The 18,812-nt window shown below is 49.5% G+C and overlaps 1 protein-coding gene across 1 annotated transcript in view; it reads left to right on the plus strand.

Moving 5' to 3' along the window:
* Nucleotides 1–8,681, plus strand: part of LOC144944500 (Na(+)/H(+) exchange regulatory cofactor NHE-RF2-like) — a 78,848-nt gene extending 70,167 nt beyond the window's left edge. Inside the window, 4 exon segments of the mRNA XM_078872689.1 lie at nucleotides 1,889–1,932; nucleotides 3,329–3,418; nucleotides 8,380–8,493; nucleotides 8,495–8,681. Coding sequence (XP_078728815.1) covers nucleotides 1,889–1,932; nucleotides 3,329–3,418; nucleotides 8,380–8,493; nucleotides 8,495–8,542 — 296 coding nt within the window. The 3' untranslated portion in view covers nucleotides 8,543–8,681.
* The last annotated feature ends 10,131 nt before the right edge of the window (nucleotides 8,682–18,812 follow it).

An 18,812-nucleotide genomic window follows, 5' to 3' on the forward strand; every position in this document is an offset into this window, starting at 1 on the left:
TAAAATAAAATAATATTCTTATATAATAATTCTCACTATTTTATTATGTTTTATTTTTATTATTTTATTATTTCCCTTCTACATGACTTTACCGAAAGAACCAAGAATACAAAAAAATGGTTTAGTTTTAGTTTAGGCCGATGCGTGTACATCTCCTTTATAAACGACAAATGAAGGGCAATCTGCAGTTGTGCGCAACTGTGGCCATGCAACCCAAACTACGGAACCACAGAGTTGAACCACTGCAGTCTGCACGCCTCTTCAATGGAGGAGGAATGGCAAAGCTACACGAATTCTATCTCTCTCCTGAAGCCGCTTCATGGCTAGCGGACCAACATTGATATTTAGCTCCTGAACATATTTCCGCACGCAAGAGAATGTAATATAACCACCCACAAATGTTCCTCAACATAATTGGTCCGTGTGTTGCGATGAGCCTCCAACAATATCGCGTTTGCCATTGACTCCCGAGCGGTTACTTAACGGCGCGAGACACTGCACGCACGCAACGAGCAACTGTTCTGTCCCGTTGGGGTCAGTTGAGCGCAGAAAATAGGATCGCATCAGCTGCCCCATCGCCAAACCCTTGCAAGCCGCTCACGGCCCCGCTCGCCATCACGAGGCCTCCCCTCGCCCTGCGCAGCGCGTTTCGGCGGCGGCGGGGGTGGTTTTAAGCCTTGCTTATTTATTTATTTGCAGCAAAGTATCGTTCTCGAACAAAGCAGAGCCTTCACGCGCGTAATTATGCTTTTTTTCCTCCCTTTTTGATCCAAAGCCTCTTGAGTGGCGGGGGTGGCTGCGCGTGGTGTTGGGAGGGAGGGAGGGAGGGAGAGGGGGTGTGACAGGGTGGCACGGGTTGATGCGGGGAAAACAAGCGGCGCTCTGTCGCTCTCGCTTCGGGGAGAATGCGACCCGCCGGCGCTCCCCCTGCTTGGCGTCCTGCGCATTTGCACCCCCACCCCCCCCCCCGCTCCCTCCCCATTCCCCCCACCGCGTCCCCCCCCCCCTACTCCCCCCCCCCCCCCCCCGCTGCCCCCCTGCTCACTCCCCTCCGGCCCCCCCTCTGCCCGGTACCTTTTGCATTTATTGGCAACACAGGGTCCATCGCGGTTGTGGGAGTGGAGTGGGGGGGGGGGGGAGGTCGTCCGCTGTGCGTGTTCCTGCGCCGTGTTGCACAACGCCGCCTTGCTGCCTGGCCCAAGCGTCATAAATCGGAGTTACATGAAAAGTTTAATTGTTTATTAACTATTTCAATTTCGTGACTTGCGTACAATTTTTTCTCTATGTTGCACTCCTGTCGTTGTTTCGACTTGTCTGCTGCTGTAACTTGCTGACCCCGTGGCCCTACTGGACATCTGTGGAAAAAAAAGAGCGTCGCAGATCATCGGATTCCTCCTCCAGTCTAAAATAAAGACTCTGAGCCCGAGTTGTTTGGCACGATGCGTGACGTTTCGCTTGCGCTGGGAGCTTCGCTGGCGAAACGTCGGACATCGGCGGGCCGGACACGCTGAGAACATCGCGGAGAGTGGCATGGCGCGCGGCCGCCACAAACTTAACCATTCTGGCAAATCGCCCGATGATGCTTGATGTAATTACCAGCGAAACGTCATAATACTCAAATTGTAAATGTTGTGGATTTATTCTCCAACATACCAGTGGGCTGTAGTCGTAACGAATTGGCACATTGTTTACGTGACAAACCTTACTGGCTGTTTCGGGTAGTGGAGGGTTACGACACAACATTTATACTTACACGATGTCACCCAATAACCTTTATTATGAACCATATTGGTCGCGAAAGCCTACTACGTGTTAAACCAACTTAACGCCGTCGCGTTTCATCGCCGCGCTTCACCTCCTGTTTTTTTTGTGCTTTTTAATTTCTCAGGTCCCTTGCCACAGCCCCTGCCGAACGGGACGCCGAAGAGCCGGGTACGCAACTCGTTTATCTACGGCGTCGCCGAGCTCACACGGCCTGCCGAGGCCAAGCGTTTTCCCTGCTCAAATGAGCGTGGGGCGGGGGGCGGTGGTGGTGGTGGTTGCGGCAGTGGTGGTGTCTGTCTTCGTCGGTGATGGTACCGAGCTAGCGGTGAAAATTTCGTGTTCCTTTTGTTCGGGCTCACCCGTCCTCGCGACACCGACCGCTGCCGACTCCCCACAAAAGCAGTATCTCGCGTGATGGACTGCCAAGAGACGATTGGCCGATTAAACTAAATAATTATTGATATTTCCAAGTAAGGCCCCGCTGAGCTCTTATTCAGAAGTGACCTGGCTATCACAAATGTTAGCTCAACCAAGTGGCTCATCAAGTGGAAATTCACAGCAGCCAAAGACTCTAAAAGCACGTTGATTCTAAATGTATGGGGGAAAACCTGGAAGACCCAGAGAAAAATCCACACGAATATGGGAAAAGAGACACCCAAACTCCAAATATACAGGCGTCAGGGTCGGGATCGAACCCACGACCTCCTGTATGCCTGGTGAAGTCGTTAACATCTCACCAACAGGGCCATAATTTCTCACCAAATAGTTTCTGTGTCAGTGGTAAATACTTCCTGAGAACAGTGAAGAATTCTCACTCCCAGAAACATTGCTTGATTTCACGATTATAATTCGTATTATCCAGCTTGCAGTGTGACCAGGATGCCTCAACTTAACAAAACAAAATTTTACGGATTGAAATCCCGGGAAGAAATTGATTCGGCCCATCGACAGAACTCGCACTCGGGTTTTCGTTATTTCCGCTGGCAAGGCCCCAATGAGCTACAAGGATGACGATAGCCCAAGACGTTAGCAGTGGTGGCGGTTACAGGACATGGCAGGGTGGGAACAACCTTTTTGACTCGATGCAATGAGCAACAACGATTTTATTGATAGACAACAGTGGTTAGCCAATGGAAAAAATGTTTTGCACCATAAGAATGAGGAATTTCCACTACTGGTAAAAAAAAAAGAGATTGACATAGCCTAGTAGTAATTTGAACAGGGAGGCACTTTGACCCGAATACGTTCATGACTGAAATCCACACTGAAGCACATGTTTGTGTTGCACACACCATGCTTGTATCCGAGTGCTCTCTTAAAGGGAGTTATAGTTTACCACCCCCCACCCTCCGTGTGTGTGTGTGGGGAGCGGTGGTGTAGCGGTTAGCGCTACGCTACGAACCCGGCTATCCGAGTTCAATTCCCGCCTCAAACAAGTACCTGGTGCGGTGTGTAAACATCGCCACTAGGAAGACAAAGACGTTACAACTCTGTGTATGAAGACAGTCTTGTGTGGCTAACATCGGGGGATGGGGTGGTGAATCTTTGTATCTGTGGCGTTCAGACCAACGGGAGCCTCTCCGAGAATAACAGCAGCGAGCCTCCGTCTCCCAAGCAGCCCGGCGACTCTCCACCCTCCCCGTACTCCCCTCCGGTGAGCCCCGCTCACACAGCCGCGTGTCCACAGGAGCTCTCTGTGGTTCTCTCGACTGCGAGCAGCTCCCGGTCGATAACACCGCGTTCGCTGCGCTTGAACCCAGCGGCGTTTGTTTTTGCTCCCGCCATCGAATGTGTGTCCGATACCTGCGCGTGTGTGTGTGTGTCCTGTATTCTATATCATCATCGTAAATCATGGGGAATCCACCGTCTGGATGGAGGCATCTCCACCACCATCATCTTCAATATTGTCAGCCATGATCAATCCACTGTTGGAGGAAGATATCTCCGTCATCACACGCCCCACCCCACCTCCAGGGCACCCTCCTCCCCCTTGTCCCCCCCCTCCCCCTTGTCCCCCCCCCCCCCCCTCTCGCGCTACGAACCCCAACGTAGTCATGTACTCGTTTCGGTTGTAGCCGCGACGCAAGGCTTTATTATTGCTACTACCTCCGTTACTATTTTGGTCGTGCCGTTAGCGAGCGCTCGTTAAATGAGCCCAGTGGGCCGTGGTCGCATTGGCTGCGGTGCGGCGGCGTTGCGCGTCCCTAACGTGACCGCAATTACCGACTAATGAGGCACGGACACGCGGGGGGTGGCCCTCTTCCCGCGCTTCCGATTCTCCTCTTTTCAGCCACGGCTTAATTGATGAGCGTTGCGACTATTACGAAACCCGTGTTCCCGGGCACTCGACCAGACGACGGTGAAAGCTTGAGTTCGAATCCAGGTTTCGCGCGCTTATCGGATGCGCTTCTGCGGCCGTCTGGAACGCGCTCTTCCTTCCGATATTAGGAAATCACTGGAGCGAATGCACTGTTAAATCATCTGGATTGACAACTTATTTCTTTAGAACTGCTTTCCGTGTTAAGTTTGTTGTCCTTCCCCCGCACCTCCGATTAGCACGGTTGGCTACGTACGGTGTGAAAGAAGTTCAACGGGCATACAGGTTTCAGTTAACTGTGAATTGAAGTAATGATCATTTTTTTGGCGAGACTGCGTTGGCAGTCGTGCTCGAGCGCGACGAACTATCGTCCGCTGTCACACCGCGTTTGAACAAAAAAGGCAACAGGGCTACAATTGTATTATTTGTTTATGTTGTGAGCCATTCCACGGCATCCAGGGTGTGCTGGCAGAGTGGAATTCGCTTGTTGCACCAAAGTACGCCGTGTTTGCATTGGGGCAGCCGAGTGGAGAAGTTCACTCGTCCCACCGGAACGCGCCTGGTTCTATCGGGGGCGGTCATCGGTGATGTTCGCAGTTGGCTGGAGTCCCCCGACCTCTTGGCAATCACGGAGGATGCGTTCACAACGTCCTCTTCCTCCACGCGTCGTCGTCGTTGTTGTTGTTGGGGGCGCTGTCGAGAGCGGCCCACCACTGTCGTCGGGGCAGAGAGAAACCAACCATTGTGAGAAAAGAGATTTGTAGCTCATCGGATTCCTCCAGTCTAAATATAGATTCTCATTGTGACCATTGAAGAAGGGCCATTGCCCGAAACGTCGCCCGTTATGGATTTATTTCCCTGTAAGGCCTGCACAGCGTTATTGACGAATGTGTTGAGTGGCTTTTTTTTTGGTGATAAGTGTTGTGCAAGTTGTTGGTCTGGGCCCAGTGACTTGTGACCGCTCTAACACACCAACCCTTTTGAGGCTACGCGCTACGGGGTTCCGTGTTGATGCTCACGCAAGTCGCGAGTACGTTCGTAATAAAAATGCGTTGGAGGCGTAACAAGATAAGTACACGTGCTTGAAAAACAAGTCTCCGTATCGTGTCCAAGACTTTGTTGATAGTTGAACGTTCGTATTTTATGCGTCTCGAACGCACGTGAATAAGAAACAAAAATGTGTTGTTTTTCAAACGGTCATCGACCATGATTTATCCACTGCTGGACGAGAGGCTTTCCAAAGCATCACCGTTCTTCACGTTCTCACAATGCAACAATCCGTCAAGCTCCTGCACGTGAACGCATGTCACCGCTCCGTCTCCCTGGTTGACGTCCGCTTTGAGCATAATATCTCCTTTGGCTGCCTATTCGCTGTCAGGCCTGACCACTTTCTAATAAGTGGAGGAATTGATCTTGTTTGTGTGTATGTATGTATGTATGCATTTTGAACCTTTTTCGCACCGTATGTAGCCAACAAGGAGGTGCGTGGGGGAAGGACAACAAACTAAACACAAAAAGCAGTTCTAAAGAAATTAGTTATTCTAGATTTCAAAGTGCACTGCTCAAGTGGTTTCCTTCAAATTGGACACCCGAAAATGTTTTGTTTTCTTTATCATTCGATTCAGCTTATTCTCACTCTGACTACTAAATACTTAGTTGATGGTCATGTGACAAACCCCTATTGTCACGTGACCATATACCGTATATAACAATGAATCCACGTGTTTCCAATGAGAGGCCTGTTCAACCGACTTCAGAAGTAGTTCTGCAATGTCATCTTCTGCGGGCCGTTCTCTTCGGTGCCGATATTTCTTCTTCATCTCACATCGCTATGCCCATGGCTCAATTAAACCCAATCGGGAGATAATTTGACAAACAAACTATAATACATAAAAATCGTGGCTCAATACAAAAGTAAAAAAAAAAACTATATTTAGTGCCAGACTTGCACAGGGGACACAGTGTGTACTCCTGCGCCTCTTGCCAAACAACAAAAGACAAATGCTGTTTGGAAACAACACAATTAATTGATAAGGTGCTTGTTTAAAGAACGATGCAGTGTGGCGTCTAATGTTTAATTAATCTGCGGAACTTTTCCCACGTCCCCCTGCGTGCCTGCCGTTGAAAACGGGCCACACGACCAAGCCCCGGTGGTTGGGCCCGAGCCACGTCACCGTGAGCCATCGTGTCCTCGTTGACAACCCCCCCCCTCCTGTCCCCTGCCCGGCACTGTCCACCTCCCATCTTAGAATTCGCTAGCCGTGTGTGCGTGTGAGCGCGTGCATTTGTGTGCGACCGTATTTGTTGCGAGCGGTAGTGCAGCGGTTAGTGCGTCACCGTTCGCTCGCTACACACGGATAATCCAGTAAAATCATGAGCAGCTGAAACCCGGATTTGAACCCATGATCTCATCACCGCCTGCTCCCTGTCTCTGGCAAAAGCCATTACGAGCCCACGAAACCGCCACCCGGCAGCCGTTAGAAACATCTCAACGAGAGCGCGTGTTTTGTCTTGGCTGCGTTTCATCCACTGCATCTGCAAGTTGTGTGACTCGCCGCCGTGTAGTTTAAAAAACAAACTTGACGGTGGTGAAGCGAGGCCACACCCCCCCCCCCCTGTCGGGGTGAAGACCGGTCTCGTAACCACGGTGGTGTCGGCCGGCCCCGTTCGTCTGAGGCGGGCGGCCCCAGCAAGAGAGGCCTTGAGCACGCTTTTGGAGACCGTTTAGCATGGACGCTGCCACAGTTTGTTGTGTGCCCACCCCCCCACCGCACCTCCGATTAACGCGGTTGGTTACGTACGGTGCGAGAGAAGTTCAACACCGTACGTACATTTGTACACAGCGGTGTAATGGTGAGCATGCTTGCTGCGCTTGCAATCTTAGAGGTCACCGGTGCGATCTCCTGGCGTGGCAGCGTGGTGAGGTAAAGTTGTGGGCACTCGCTCGCTCTTCCAAGATGTCTTGCCGGCGTGGCTGGGCAGGCCGCAGTAACCTCCAGAGGTGACCTCCGGTGGAGGCTCTTTCGCCAGCAGTGACGTGAGCGAGCAATTTCAGGGCTGCTCCGCCACCTCTGGGGCAGAGTAAACGTGGTGGGAATTGCGTCCTGACCAAGGCCTCGTACGCTTTGAAGGGGTCGTGGAAAAATCACAGTTTTGGTCCACACCCATTGTGCATTATTTTTCGGTGTAAAATAAAATATATTTTCTAGTCCATCTACCTATTGGCTTCCCACATCAATATTACCCAGCAGCAGACTGTAACATCACGGCACGGTGGCCCGATGTTATATTCCTTGCCTGGTATGCAGGAGGTCGTGGGTTCGATCCCGACCCTGACGCTTGCTGTATATTTGGAGTTTGCAGTGTCTCGTTCACCTTGGTCGCATGGATTTTTCTCCGGGTCCCCCGGTTTTTCCCTCTACGTTTAGAAAACATGCGTTTAGAGTATTTGGCTGCTACAAATTTCCACGTGATAAGCCACTTCGTTGAGCAATCGCTTGTGGCCAGGTCGCTTCTGAAAAAGAGCTACATAGCTAGCTCAGTGCGCCTTACCTGGTAAAATAAAAAATAGTTGTTTTAATAGTTTATAGTTCTATGCAAGAAAACACGGGACTGGTTTCGACCGTGTGGGTCTCATCAGCAGAGTCGGGGCTTGTTAAGCAAATGCTGCTCTGTTGGCAGATGTTACTGGCAAGAGCTCTCTGTCTCAACTTTGGCGCCATGTCCATTAATACCAAAGGAAAAGCAATATTGCAGACGATGGGTGGATTTGCACCGCGCCTCGTGCCACAGCCGTTCGCTACTGATTAAACGTAAAGTCTGTTAACTCAATCCTTTGCCACGTCGGCACATTCACCCATTAACGAACGTCCAACCTTTGAAGCCGATCAGCTGAACAAAGCACATCTTAAGACGTGTTCTCTCTGCTATTAACAATACGAGAGGCTTTGGCTCATTTTTTTTTGCCGTCAGCAGAATGAGGAAATCGGCAAAGAGACACATCACTTATCAACCCACTTGCACGTGCCTATCGACGTCGGCACTCCGCCGCTCACATCTTGCGCAAGGACTTGACAAAGCTTGGCAGAACGTAGTGGCGGCGGCGGGGGGGGGGGGCGATTTAGGCTACGGTTGACTACGTACGGTGTGCGAAAGAAGCTCAACGTACATTATAGGCGCCACGCTACAGGGGGCACCTTTCCGCCGAGCGGGAGTTGGGGAGACGCTCTGCGCGCGCGTGCTGCCGTGTGTGCCCCGCCTGCGGCCTAACGCACGGCTCGCCGCTCTTCCCCTTGCAGGCGAGCGACGGGGACGCCAAGCGGGACCCGTTTGCCGAGGTCGGCCTCGACCTGCGCCTCAGCGTGGCGGACGCCAAGGAGAAGTTCGTGCGGAAGCGCGGCGGCCGGCGCGCGCCCCCCCATGGACTGGAGCAAGAAGAAGGAGCTGTTCAGCAGCTTCTGAAGTTCGCACGATGTGCACTCACCGCCCCCTACCTACCCCCCCACCACCACCCAACCCACCCCCAAAAGCTCACAGCGCGCACGGCCCTTTTCATCCACTGCAGCCGCACAGCCTCAGCCTCCAGAGCAAAACCTCCCAGCGACCCACCGCCCCACAGGCTCCCCCACGGTCTCCCTCGCAGTTCCCGGCCACCGAGCTTCTCAGCCCCCGTCACTCCTCATGTCCCAACCCTCCCAGCCGACTTCCCAAATTCCAACCTCCCCCCTACCCTCCCTCCTCCCCCAATATCCCCAAGCCCCTCCTTGCCTCCTAGCCTCCTAACCACATTCCCAGAGATCATTTACCCTCTTAATATCCCTGCCTTCCAGCCTCCCATTCTGCCATTCCCAGCCTCCCAGCCGAGCCTTTTGATCTCCCAGTCTCCCATCCTCCTATCCTCCCGTTCTCTCAGCCTTTCCCTTTTTGCCCATTGGTGCCTCCCCCCCGCCCCCCCCCCCCCTCAGTGGCAGCTCGTGGCCTTGGTTTTAAGCAGGTGACAATCTCCATCGGAAGTTTTCCTTTTTTTTTCTTTATTAATTTCAGAGCCATGCTCTCGGCTTCTTGTCACGAAGCAAAGGCCATCCTCATTTGGATCCTCGGCACATGCTCGCGCAAACGTTGTCATTCGCTGAACTTTTGTGGCGGACAAAATAACGTTGTCGTATCTTAGAAACTCCTCGGGGATTGTCCTGATTCCACCGAGACCACATCTGTCAACGTTTGGTTGTGTCTGTAGGAGTAGATGCTTTTGACGGAACGGACAAGCGGATAAGACACACGGACGCTAAAGACAGAGTATCCCCTATACAGCCGCCAAAGAATATTTGGGCCAGTGCTGTGAGCGAGTGCTCATTGTGGCCAGCACGGCGCACGAGCGGGTGGGTGGCCGCCACCACCACACTCGGCCGACTTTTGTCATCCCGGTGCCGATGGCTGCAATTTAAGGCTGACGACCTCGTGGGAGGGCCAGAATCTTTGTCTTTGAAACTTCAGATACCCAAACGGACGGATAGATTATTGTTTTACAAACTTGGATTAACGCCTGCATGCCTCGCCTGGAACTGCCACTTCGCGTTGGAGTTTGATTGCCGCTCAAACCAGAACCACAAAGCTGCTGCTGCCACTTCCCCAACAACACCCAAGACGATTCCGGAGTGAACACACGGACATCGTCAAAATCAGTGTATGCGTTAAACCTGCCATAGTCTGCCCTGACTCGCCTCCCTCTTGTCCCTCGTCAGAGAAAATACAACATATATGTGTATGATATTAAACACGTATGGTGATTATATAGAGCGGCAAATACACTTTTACCATGATTTATTCTCCCACACACACACACACCTACCGCCCCCCACTCCCCCACGCTACTCCCACAATGCACTTGGCTCACATGGCACGCGGTCAGTTTGCGGTAATTGACTGGACAGTTATGTGGATTGATAGGATATTGTATTTTATTTTATTATTATTTTTAGTTTCCTTCTTTGTTATCGAATAGAGGAACATTTGGATGTAGCTCGCAGATTTGTAAACGGTCGCCCGGGTTAAAGGTCACGAACTATGACCTACGAAAATCACGGAGTCAGCTCCTTCAGTTCATCTGAATGAATTTTACCACGATTACGGAAGCGTAGATTTTGTTGTTGTCGTCGTCGTCGATTGCGAGTTGATCGTTTATTACAACCAATCCGATTTATATTTGTCGACGAGCAAAGGAAATGACGTGTCGGGAATTTGCAAGTTTGCTTCCACGGATTGTTAATTCATCGATTAGCGGTCGCATTTTGTACTAAATTTTCACGATTCCTTGCGGCGGTCTCGGCTTTCTAGCGTGTAGCAGTTTTTCCCGTCGGCCTTAAAACTGGAAGCTCAGTGTTAAAAGAGATTGTTGTTAATTATTTTACTTTAGGTAGGGTGGGGGGGGGTGAACATTTGCGATGAATACACTCGATTTAACCCGTTATCTCGAAATAACACGCTCAATGTCGACAAAAAAAGCATGCTCGAGATTTAGTTTATTTTTGTAGCGCACGATGGTGAACCTCCTTTCCCCACGATTTTGCCGGCGCGTTCACGTGATGGCAACTTCTCCTCCCCACCCCAACTCGCTCGAAGCGGCATTAATATTCAACCCGAATCGTGGCTGACGTTGTGATTGGCAGTATTTCAGTTTCGACCGTTGAGGCTTTGCTTTGTATGACTTTGTGACGCAAAAGTCGAGGTGGGAAGAAAAAAATATTTTGGCATAAAAAAAAATCCCCACTTTTGACTTTTCACTCTGTGCATGCAATCTTCTAATAAGGGTTCAAATGTTAAAATAAAGAAAAAAAATCTTACAAAAAAACCAATGTTCAATTTCTACTTGAGTTTTCACGAGTTTGAGAAAGCCGACGACTCATCTCTCCGAGACTCTTGTCCATTGCCCTTTATCCAGTGGAGGAAATTCCACATTTCTCTGAGAGGGGTGGGGTGGGGGGATGGTAAGTGTATCCACGGGACAGCCGTGATACTCATTTTTATCCTTCTCCGAGCGAGTAATGATAATGATGACGACGATGTGATGAGCCGCCGCTCCCTCACCGCGGACTTGGAACGTGCGACGTTCCCGATTTGCGATCGAGCGCCCAGGCTGGATAATAACGAACACGTGTCTCGTGCATCGTGCGCATGCTCCACACGCTCAGGGTGTCGTCGCCTTGATGGTTACAGGTGGCCTTAACTCCATGGAAAAGGACAATCTCGATTAAACTTGTGAACATATGCTTGTTTATACGGCACGCCTCTCTCTCGCCCTCCCCTGTGGACTATACTTGCTCTAATATATTTTTGTACGATTGTTTGAAAGCCACTCGAAGTGTTTTCATGCGAGGAGAGACCCATTTTATATGGAGGCACTTTGAGCATTGCCCTGTGCTCGTAGGCGACTTGCGCTAATGATGCACCAATTCATCGATTGGTATTCGGTTCACGATGCATATACGCATCGAATCGCACCTGTAAGAATGTTTTTTTTCCAATCGGATGTTTTTTTGTAATGAATTCACGTGACCCCCCCCCCCCCACCCTCCAGCCACTACACTCGCCAAACTGGCAAAACAATAATTTCATCTTGAATCGAGTCGCTAACTCTACACACGGCCATTCATTACGATCGCCGTGCGGATCGGGTCTCGATTCGTTCTATCACTCAACGGGCAACTAACTCCAGAATGGGAATCGATGTGTATTTATACTGCAGGAGGAATCCGATGCGCTATAAAGCTCTTTTTCACCACAACACACAATACAAAAACACGTTAGGAGTGCAACGTTTTGGAAAGGTAAGCAAATCACTAAAAAAAAAACCTTTTTATTTAACCAGCTAAAGCCCACTGAGCTATTAGCTTGTTTTTCAGAAGCGACTTGGCCACAAATGATCGCTCACCGAAGTGGCTTAGCATTACGTGGAAATGTAGAGCAGCAGCCAAACAATCTAAACGCATGTTTCTGAACTCCACTCTGGGCTCTCGAGCCAAAAGTTGCACCTCACCAGTGTTGAGCTCACAGGTCGTGATCGGGGCAAGCGTGGGTTGTCGTTGTTTCAAGTTGGGCAGTCCGCACGTCGCCGATTGGCCAATGCGGCTTCTGCAATTCCGACGTCAACTCTGCGTACGATAGGTCATCGTCTTAACTTGACGGCCACAACAAACGCGGTCGCCTTCCCTTACGAACCGTTGGAGCAAACCTCATCGCGGTGGCGGGAGCGTTCCATTTACATACCCTGGAGAAGAGGTGATGATGGCCATGGTGATGGTGATGATGTTGAGCGAACATTAGCCAGGATTTTAACGTGACGTTCTCATGCCCGGGGAGTTCTCAGCACTACCGATGGCTCTATTCCAATGAATTGTACGTGGTAATATGTAAATAAGCACACATACACGCACGTACTAAAACAAAATCGTACGTTCATTGGTTGTTATCCGCATAATCAACGCACCACTAATTTTTGCAGTGTTTAAACGTTCGCACGATGCAGTGTCGCATAATTTACCCGGAGTTTTGGAAGGATTGCGAAATGTCACCTGGAAATGTTTCATTTTAAATGAATGAATTTATGCAGCGCCGTCAATCGGCACACTGCAGTTGGGGGTCAAAGGCCGTGCGCGTAATGAATTCGTGGATCACCACCAATGTTGAGCTGAAACCATTACAGTTTAAGCGCCCTTTCACGTGGTAATCATCGGCCGTTGGCAGTGGTCGAGAAGAAATATCCACACGAGTTATTGGTACGGATCGCAAATGCGGATTTGTCCAATTTATTCTATTTTAATAACTATAATGACAACTTAATGGGTTCCTAATTCAAGGTCAGAGAAATGACTCCATTTATCTGAACATCAGTCACCGCGTCCGAAATGTATTCATTGGGGGAATTAAATCTCGCGGAGGTATAATTACGGTCCGTCCAAATCTGTTTTCCCAAATCGTTTTTAACTCTCGTAAAACGGCGCTCACTGCGGCGTAACGACAACAAAATCGGAAGCCTCGAGTGGCGTGCGGAGATAATTTTAAGACGAGAAAATGATGCCAAATTATAACTTGTGCATCGGCTCCCGAAAACCATTCGGCGTGCTTCGTGAAGGTTCAATAATCCTCTTCAACGTGCCCATCCATGACACGACCACGTGCTGCGCTCGTTTGTGCCGTCTTGCGACACCGATCGTCGTCAAGGGTGCTGGCCGTGATGACATCTGACCTTGGCTGTGAGTTTCCTTCAATACTGCGTGACAAGGCATACGTCACAAAACCGGTGGTTTGATGGTATTTATTTTAACGAAAATTGTACCCTACTCCAGGTGGTCCACTTATAACGACTAATCGCAAGACAGTGAGACGGACTGAAAATTACTCCTTCAAAAGTAAAGCAGGGGACCGCGCTTGTAAATTCAAGGCGCGTCTTGGGACCGGTCAAGCCTCTGGTTTTTGGGTGACCGTCTCCAGTGCTACTAAGGGCAGCCACGAACGTACGTTAGCAAATGAAAGGTGCGCGTGATAACACTGGGGTCACCGTGGCCGTAACAAGCAAACACAAAGATGGGTTTCCCCGGCTCATGGTGTTGGCCACCCTGAGCCAGTGATGGCAAATTCCACATTCCCATGACGGGGAGCAGCATGTCTACGGGGAAACCGATATCGTTTGCCTGCAAGGCGGTGCACGGGATGTTAGTAGGCCCGGGTTTGAGGCTCGCCGATGAATGTCCTGAAGGGTTCCACATCTGTTGACAACTTGACCGTATGGGACAGGCAATGGAACGGTAACACTCGGTAGTTGGATTGTTGTTGTGGATCTAATTGGTTCGTGCACGTGCAAGCAAGTGGTGCTGTGGGCGCTTGGAGTTGTGAGAGCGTGGTGGGGGGGGGGGCAGACACGGGTAGGGTGGGCAGAGGAGTTGAGCATCGAGGAGAATCATGTGGTTGTCCCAATAATAGACGAAGCCCACGCCATGGGAATGTGGAATTTCCGCCATTAAGGACATTTGGGCACATTAAGGACATTTTTTACTGTCTGATTTGAAAAGAGGGAAGTTGAGGTGGTTTAATTTCCAGCAAAGTGGTTCCAAGTGGTGTTCTAAATATTTGCCGTTTGTTGTTAAGCAGAATGTGCACTTTCGCGTCTGATCTTCCGCGTTTCGAGCATTGACTTGGTCCATCGTGATTGTCACCACAGGTTGATAGAATGGGTTCTCACTTTGTGATCAATCAATCGTTGGGGTCGTTCTGTGGTGAGACTGGCCCTCGGTGGTGCCACCCGCAATTGGTTTGTAATGCGGTGCCCGGGCAACCTTAATAGTTGCTCCCTAACAACGCTTGCCCCGACGATCTGCTTGAAAGAGCGTGCCTGTAGCAGAGGCGGAAACGTAGATCGTGTGTGTGTACAAAGGTTGAGTGTTCTAAAGCAAGCAATCGTCACTTCTGAAATAATGTACTACGTTCTTGCAAGGCCTGAGGATGACATTTTCCCATCCATTTGACCGGTCTTTAATTCCCCCCCCACCCTCAATATATTCTCTGAACAAATTCATTTGCCGCACCTTCGATGAGCACGGTTTGGGGCTACGTACGGTGCGAAAGAAGTTCAAAATATACACATTACACCCCGCCTCTCCGGCAATTAGGCCCCGTTGTATTATCATCAACCAGCAAAGTTAATTAATCCTTAAGTTATTGGACGTTGGTCAGGATTCGTGGTGAAAAGAACCACCTCTCTCACCGCCACCTGTTGTTGTTCTTGTTGAGTGGGGGGGAAATACTTTACCTTGTGCTGGAAATCGTTGGGATGAATACCCCTAACAGCCGACTAGTCTTTTAAGAGGTTCTTCAACATGGTATGTGTATATGACAAAGCATCATGATGATGATTATTATTGACTATCCCTTTTGTTTAAAAAAAAACGTAAGAAGAAAAAAAGAATGAACTATATAGCGAAGAGTGTATATTTGTAATTGTAAGAGTAGATGTTTTTTTCTTCTCTTGAGTGGTAATCTTCACTTTAAGTGCTGTTTTTCTTACGTTGCTATCAATTGTATGATTGCCCCCCTAGCGCATGCTTCTAGGGTTGCATCCGAGACGCTGCCGTTCATCGTTTTGATCGCCACTGAGAACGGTCGTCTTGTAAAGCTTCCTCGTGCTCCTATTCAATTTATGTACAAATTAAAAAACACACAAAATAAACCACTTAATAAATTTAACAATGCATACAAGATGAGAACGCATATGTGGGGTTTGTGTCTTGCTTGTGTCTGCGAAACGAGTGGTCCGTGTTCGACGTTTTCCACCCACGGCCTGCAGCGGTGGCGAATATCTCAAACCACTGCCGAGGTCGCCACTAGGTCGACTCGGCCCTAAACGAGTACCCGGCTGCAGTATTGATACATCGACGCTGGGAAGATGAAAGCTGCCGGGCGTCGTGCTGGCCACAGCACCCAGAATCCGAATATTTATACTGGAGGAGGAATCCGATGAGCTATACAGCTCTTGATTTGAAGCTTTCGTGACTGCAGGAATTACTCTTTGGTTCGATGTGTGTCTCTCTCTGCTTGTGTGTCTGTCTTTGTGTCTCCGTGTCTATGTTTTGTCTCTCTCAAATTTAGCAATCTTTGGAAGAACTTAATCAACCAGGTGGGGTGTTGACTGTTATGTTAGCCGACTCTCTGTGTTGTTTTGCATTCTATTTCTAAGTTTACTAGGCTTGTTTTCTCATTCATAATAAATGTAAACAAATCACACAAACAAATATAACGCTAAACCATCCCCATCCTACCAGGCAAAGCCCACGGAGGCATTCACTTATCAGAAGCGATCTGGCCACAGATGACGGCTCAACAAAGTGGCCCCATCATTTGGACATTTCTAGCACCAACATAATCTAAATAATCTCAGTGCATGGTTCTAAACACGGCAACCTTCATGGGTGCTCGCGAACAACACCTGCCCCATTCGACAGCCTGCCGTCGGCTGTACGGTGGGAGACTTGTGTGTCCGTGTTGTCACTCGAGGGGAGTGGTGGTGCAGTGGTTAGCGCACTATGCTACGAACCCAGCGAGCCGAGTTCGATTCCCGCTCACGGCCAACACCGGCGACGATTACCTGAACCGGTCCTGGGCCTCTCCCCGAGGTCGACTCAGCCTCAAATGAGTAGCTGGTGTGGTGTGTAAACATCGCCACTGGGGAGACAAAGGTGGCCGGACGTGATTGCTGGCCACCCACCCACCCCTCCGCGTGCGACTCGCGAACGGCACTTGCCCCAACAGTCCCTTCAGTCTATACGGGGGATCTTTGTCTTTGTTGGGTGTAGCTCATCAGTGGCTGTTGCTGTGATAAAACAAACCGAGTCACTGGATTGCCCTGCAGGAGTTTCTTTGCGCAGAGATGTTTAACCACGTTTCATTTCCACAAAGGGGGTAAATATTTTACCTTTCCTTCAGATGACGATGATGATGATAATGATCGTGATTCCGAATCAATCTGCCACCAGGATTTTAACCCCGCGGGCCCCCTGAATGTGAATTGTGCGCTTCGACCACGGCGCCGTGACTTTAAACCCTTTCGTGGCGCCCTCATTCACAGCCCGGGCGGTTTATGGCCGGCTTCAAGTTGTTGCTTCCTACCAATTGGGGGGGGGTGGGGTGTGGGGGGATCGGTACAATTAGTTCAAACGTCAGAACAAAGAATGTGTGCGTGGTGTCTATGCCGTGACCTTTCAAGTTAAGTTAATTTTTTACCCAACCCCAGGTTTAAAGCGGTCTATCATCTCGTTCCCAACGCTGCTGCTGCTGCTGCCCCTCTCTCGTCCTGGCTGTCATCTCCGTCTCTTCCCCACCCGATCAGGGGCCTCTGCTGCCATCACGTGGAACGTTACGGAGGGGGGTGAGCTGTGGACGCGCCTCGTCCATAAGCAACCCGAGAAAATTAACCCGTAAAAATTAACCCGTAAAAACAAAGTTTTTCACTATAAATCCTTTATATGCGTGGCATCGGTTTTATTTCAGCCCACATTGGTGTTTGAAACGGGCGGCTAGAGTCCTCTCGTCATCTGGCTTGAGATGGCTGCCACCTATGGGTCAGATGATAGCCTGGCAGCATTAAGCAATTGGTAAATAAATAAATAAAAATTCCCCTTAAACAGTGTAAAATTTGGATTTTTTTCACGAAAATAAATTGTCACGCACAACGAGTCTGTGTGCAAAATGTCAGCTCGATTAGATCACGGGAAGTGGCTTAAAAAACGACTGAAAGATTTGCACGGTCGTAAGCAAGCAAGCACGCAAGCACGCAAGCACGCAAGCAAGCAAGCAAACTTAATATAAAGGATTTAAAAAGGGCGCAAGACCCCCAAAGTAGCTCAGTGGAAATTCGTAACACATTTGGAATGGATACAAATTATTATTTTTTTACTTTTAAAAATTTAATTTTTTTACCTACGTGACTTTACCGAAAAAACTAAGAATATGAATCCTTGCAGTCACGAAAGCTTCAAATCTAGAATTAATACAAATAGTGGCTCGGGATATAATCCTCAGCTCCATACATCTCTGCCTCTTGTCAGCGCAGTATCTCGTCTATCATCTCACTAGGATTTTATGAATTAAAAAGGGGGCGACCCCAAAATTACATCTGTGAAAGAGCTTTATAGCTCATCGGATTCCTCCAGGAAAAATACATATTCTGATTCCTGTGCATGGTCCCCAATGGGCAAGCAACCATAGCTGCGGGACCCCATTACCCATCACCAATATCATCATCACGAGCACCGTCGTCACAGCCATGCTCTACCCACTGCTGGATGAAGGCCTCACCAAAGCCATCGTCACGTCTCCCTGTCTTGCAACGCAACAACCCACGTGGCTCCTGCGTACGAGTTGATTGAATCACTCCGTCTCCGCGGTGGACGTGCAAATGGAACACACATCAGCGAGGATACAGCAGAGCTGCGAAAACCTAGATTGGTAGGGTTGCTTTAGATACCCGCAATGACCAGCTTGGTGAAGTATGCTGAAACAATCATCATTATGACACAGCATGGGAAGGTCCTTCGTAAATCAGTTGATTAACAAAAAGGCTGTTAATTATTATGTATATTATATGAGGTCAGTGCCAATGCCTACTCAGGCCCACAGAGTGCTGAGCGATGCGCATCTGTCGCCAGTGGGAATTGATGTTCATTGGCTCTTTAGACATGGGTGTGTGCGGTGGACACAGGCAGCGCTATCCATGAGCAAACTAAGCAAAATCTGAGATCCGTGTGCTTCATTGCAAGGCCCTGCCGGCCACTGGCGGCCCCTGATGGCCCGGACAATAGACAAATCGTGAAAACACCACCCCACCACCATCATCATCATCGTCGTGTTGCCGTCAAACCCAACAATGGTTTCAAATGGTGTGGCGGAAACCCACTCACGCTGATGATGTCCTATCGGCGAAAGTACCCCCCCCCCCCCCTCTGAAAATCGGTGAAGAACACTTGTCTTCGATACCCAAGCAGCTCGATGGCGCCTGGATTTATTATCACGAGAGATTAATTTAAAGCAATAAGCTCAATCAAAATGCAAATAAAGTAAAACAAGCGAATTACGGGAACATAAAACACCGAACTCATTTACATCTCTGAGTCACATCTCTACTCTTTGCCTACGTTTCTCCCATCTCAGTAAAAATCACCCTCTTGTTTCTCTCTCGTCTCACGAG

Source organism: Lampetra fluviatilis, chromosome 35 (assembly GCF_964198595.1).
Source record: "Lampetra fluviatilis chromosome 35, kcLamFluv1.1, whole genome shotgun sequence".
Lineage (NCBI taxonomy): Eukaryota > Metazoa > Chordata > Hyperoartia > Petromyzontiformes > Petromyzontidae > Lampetra > Lampetra fluviatilis.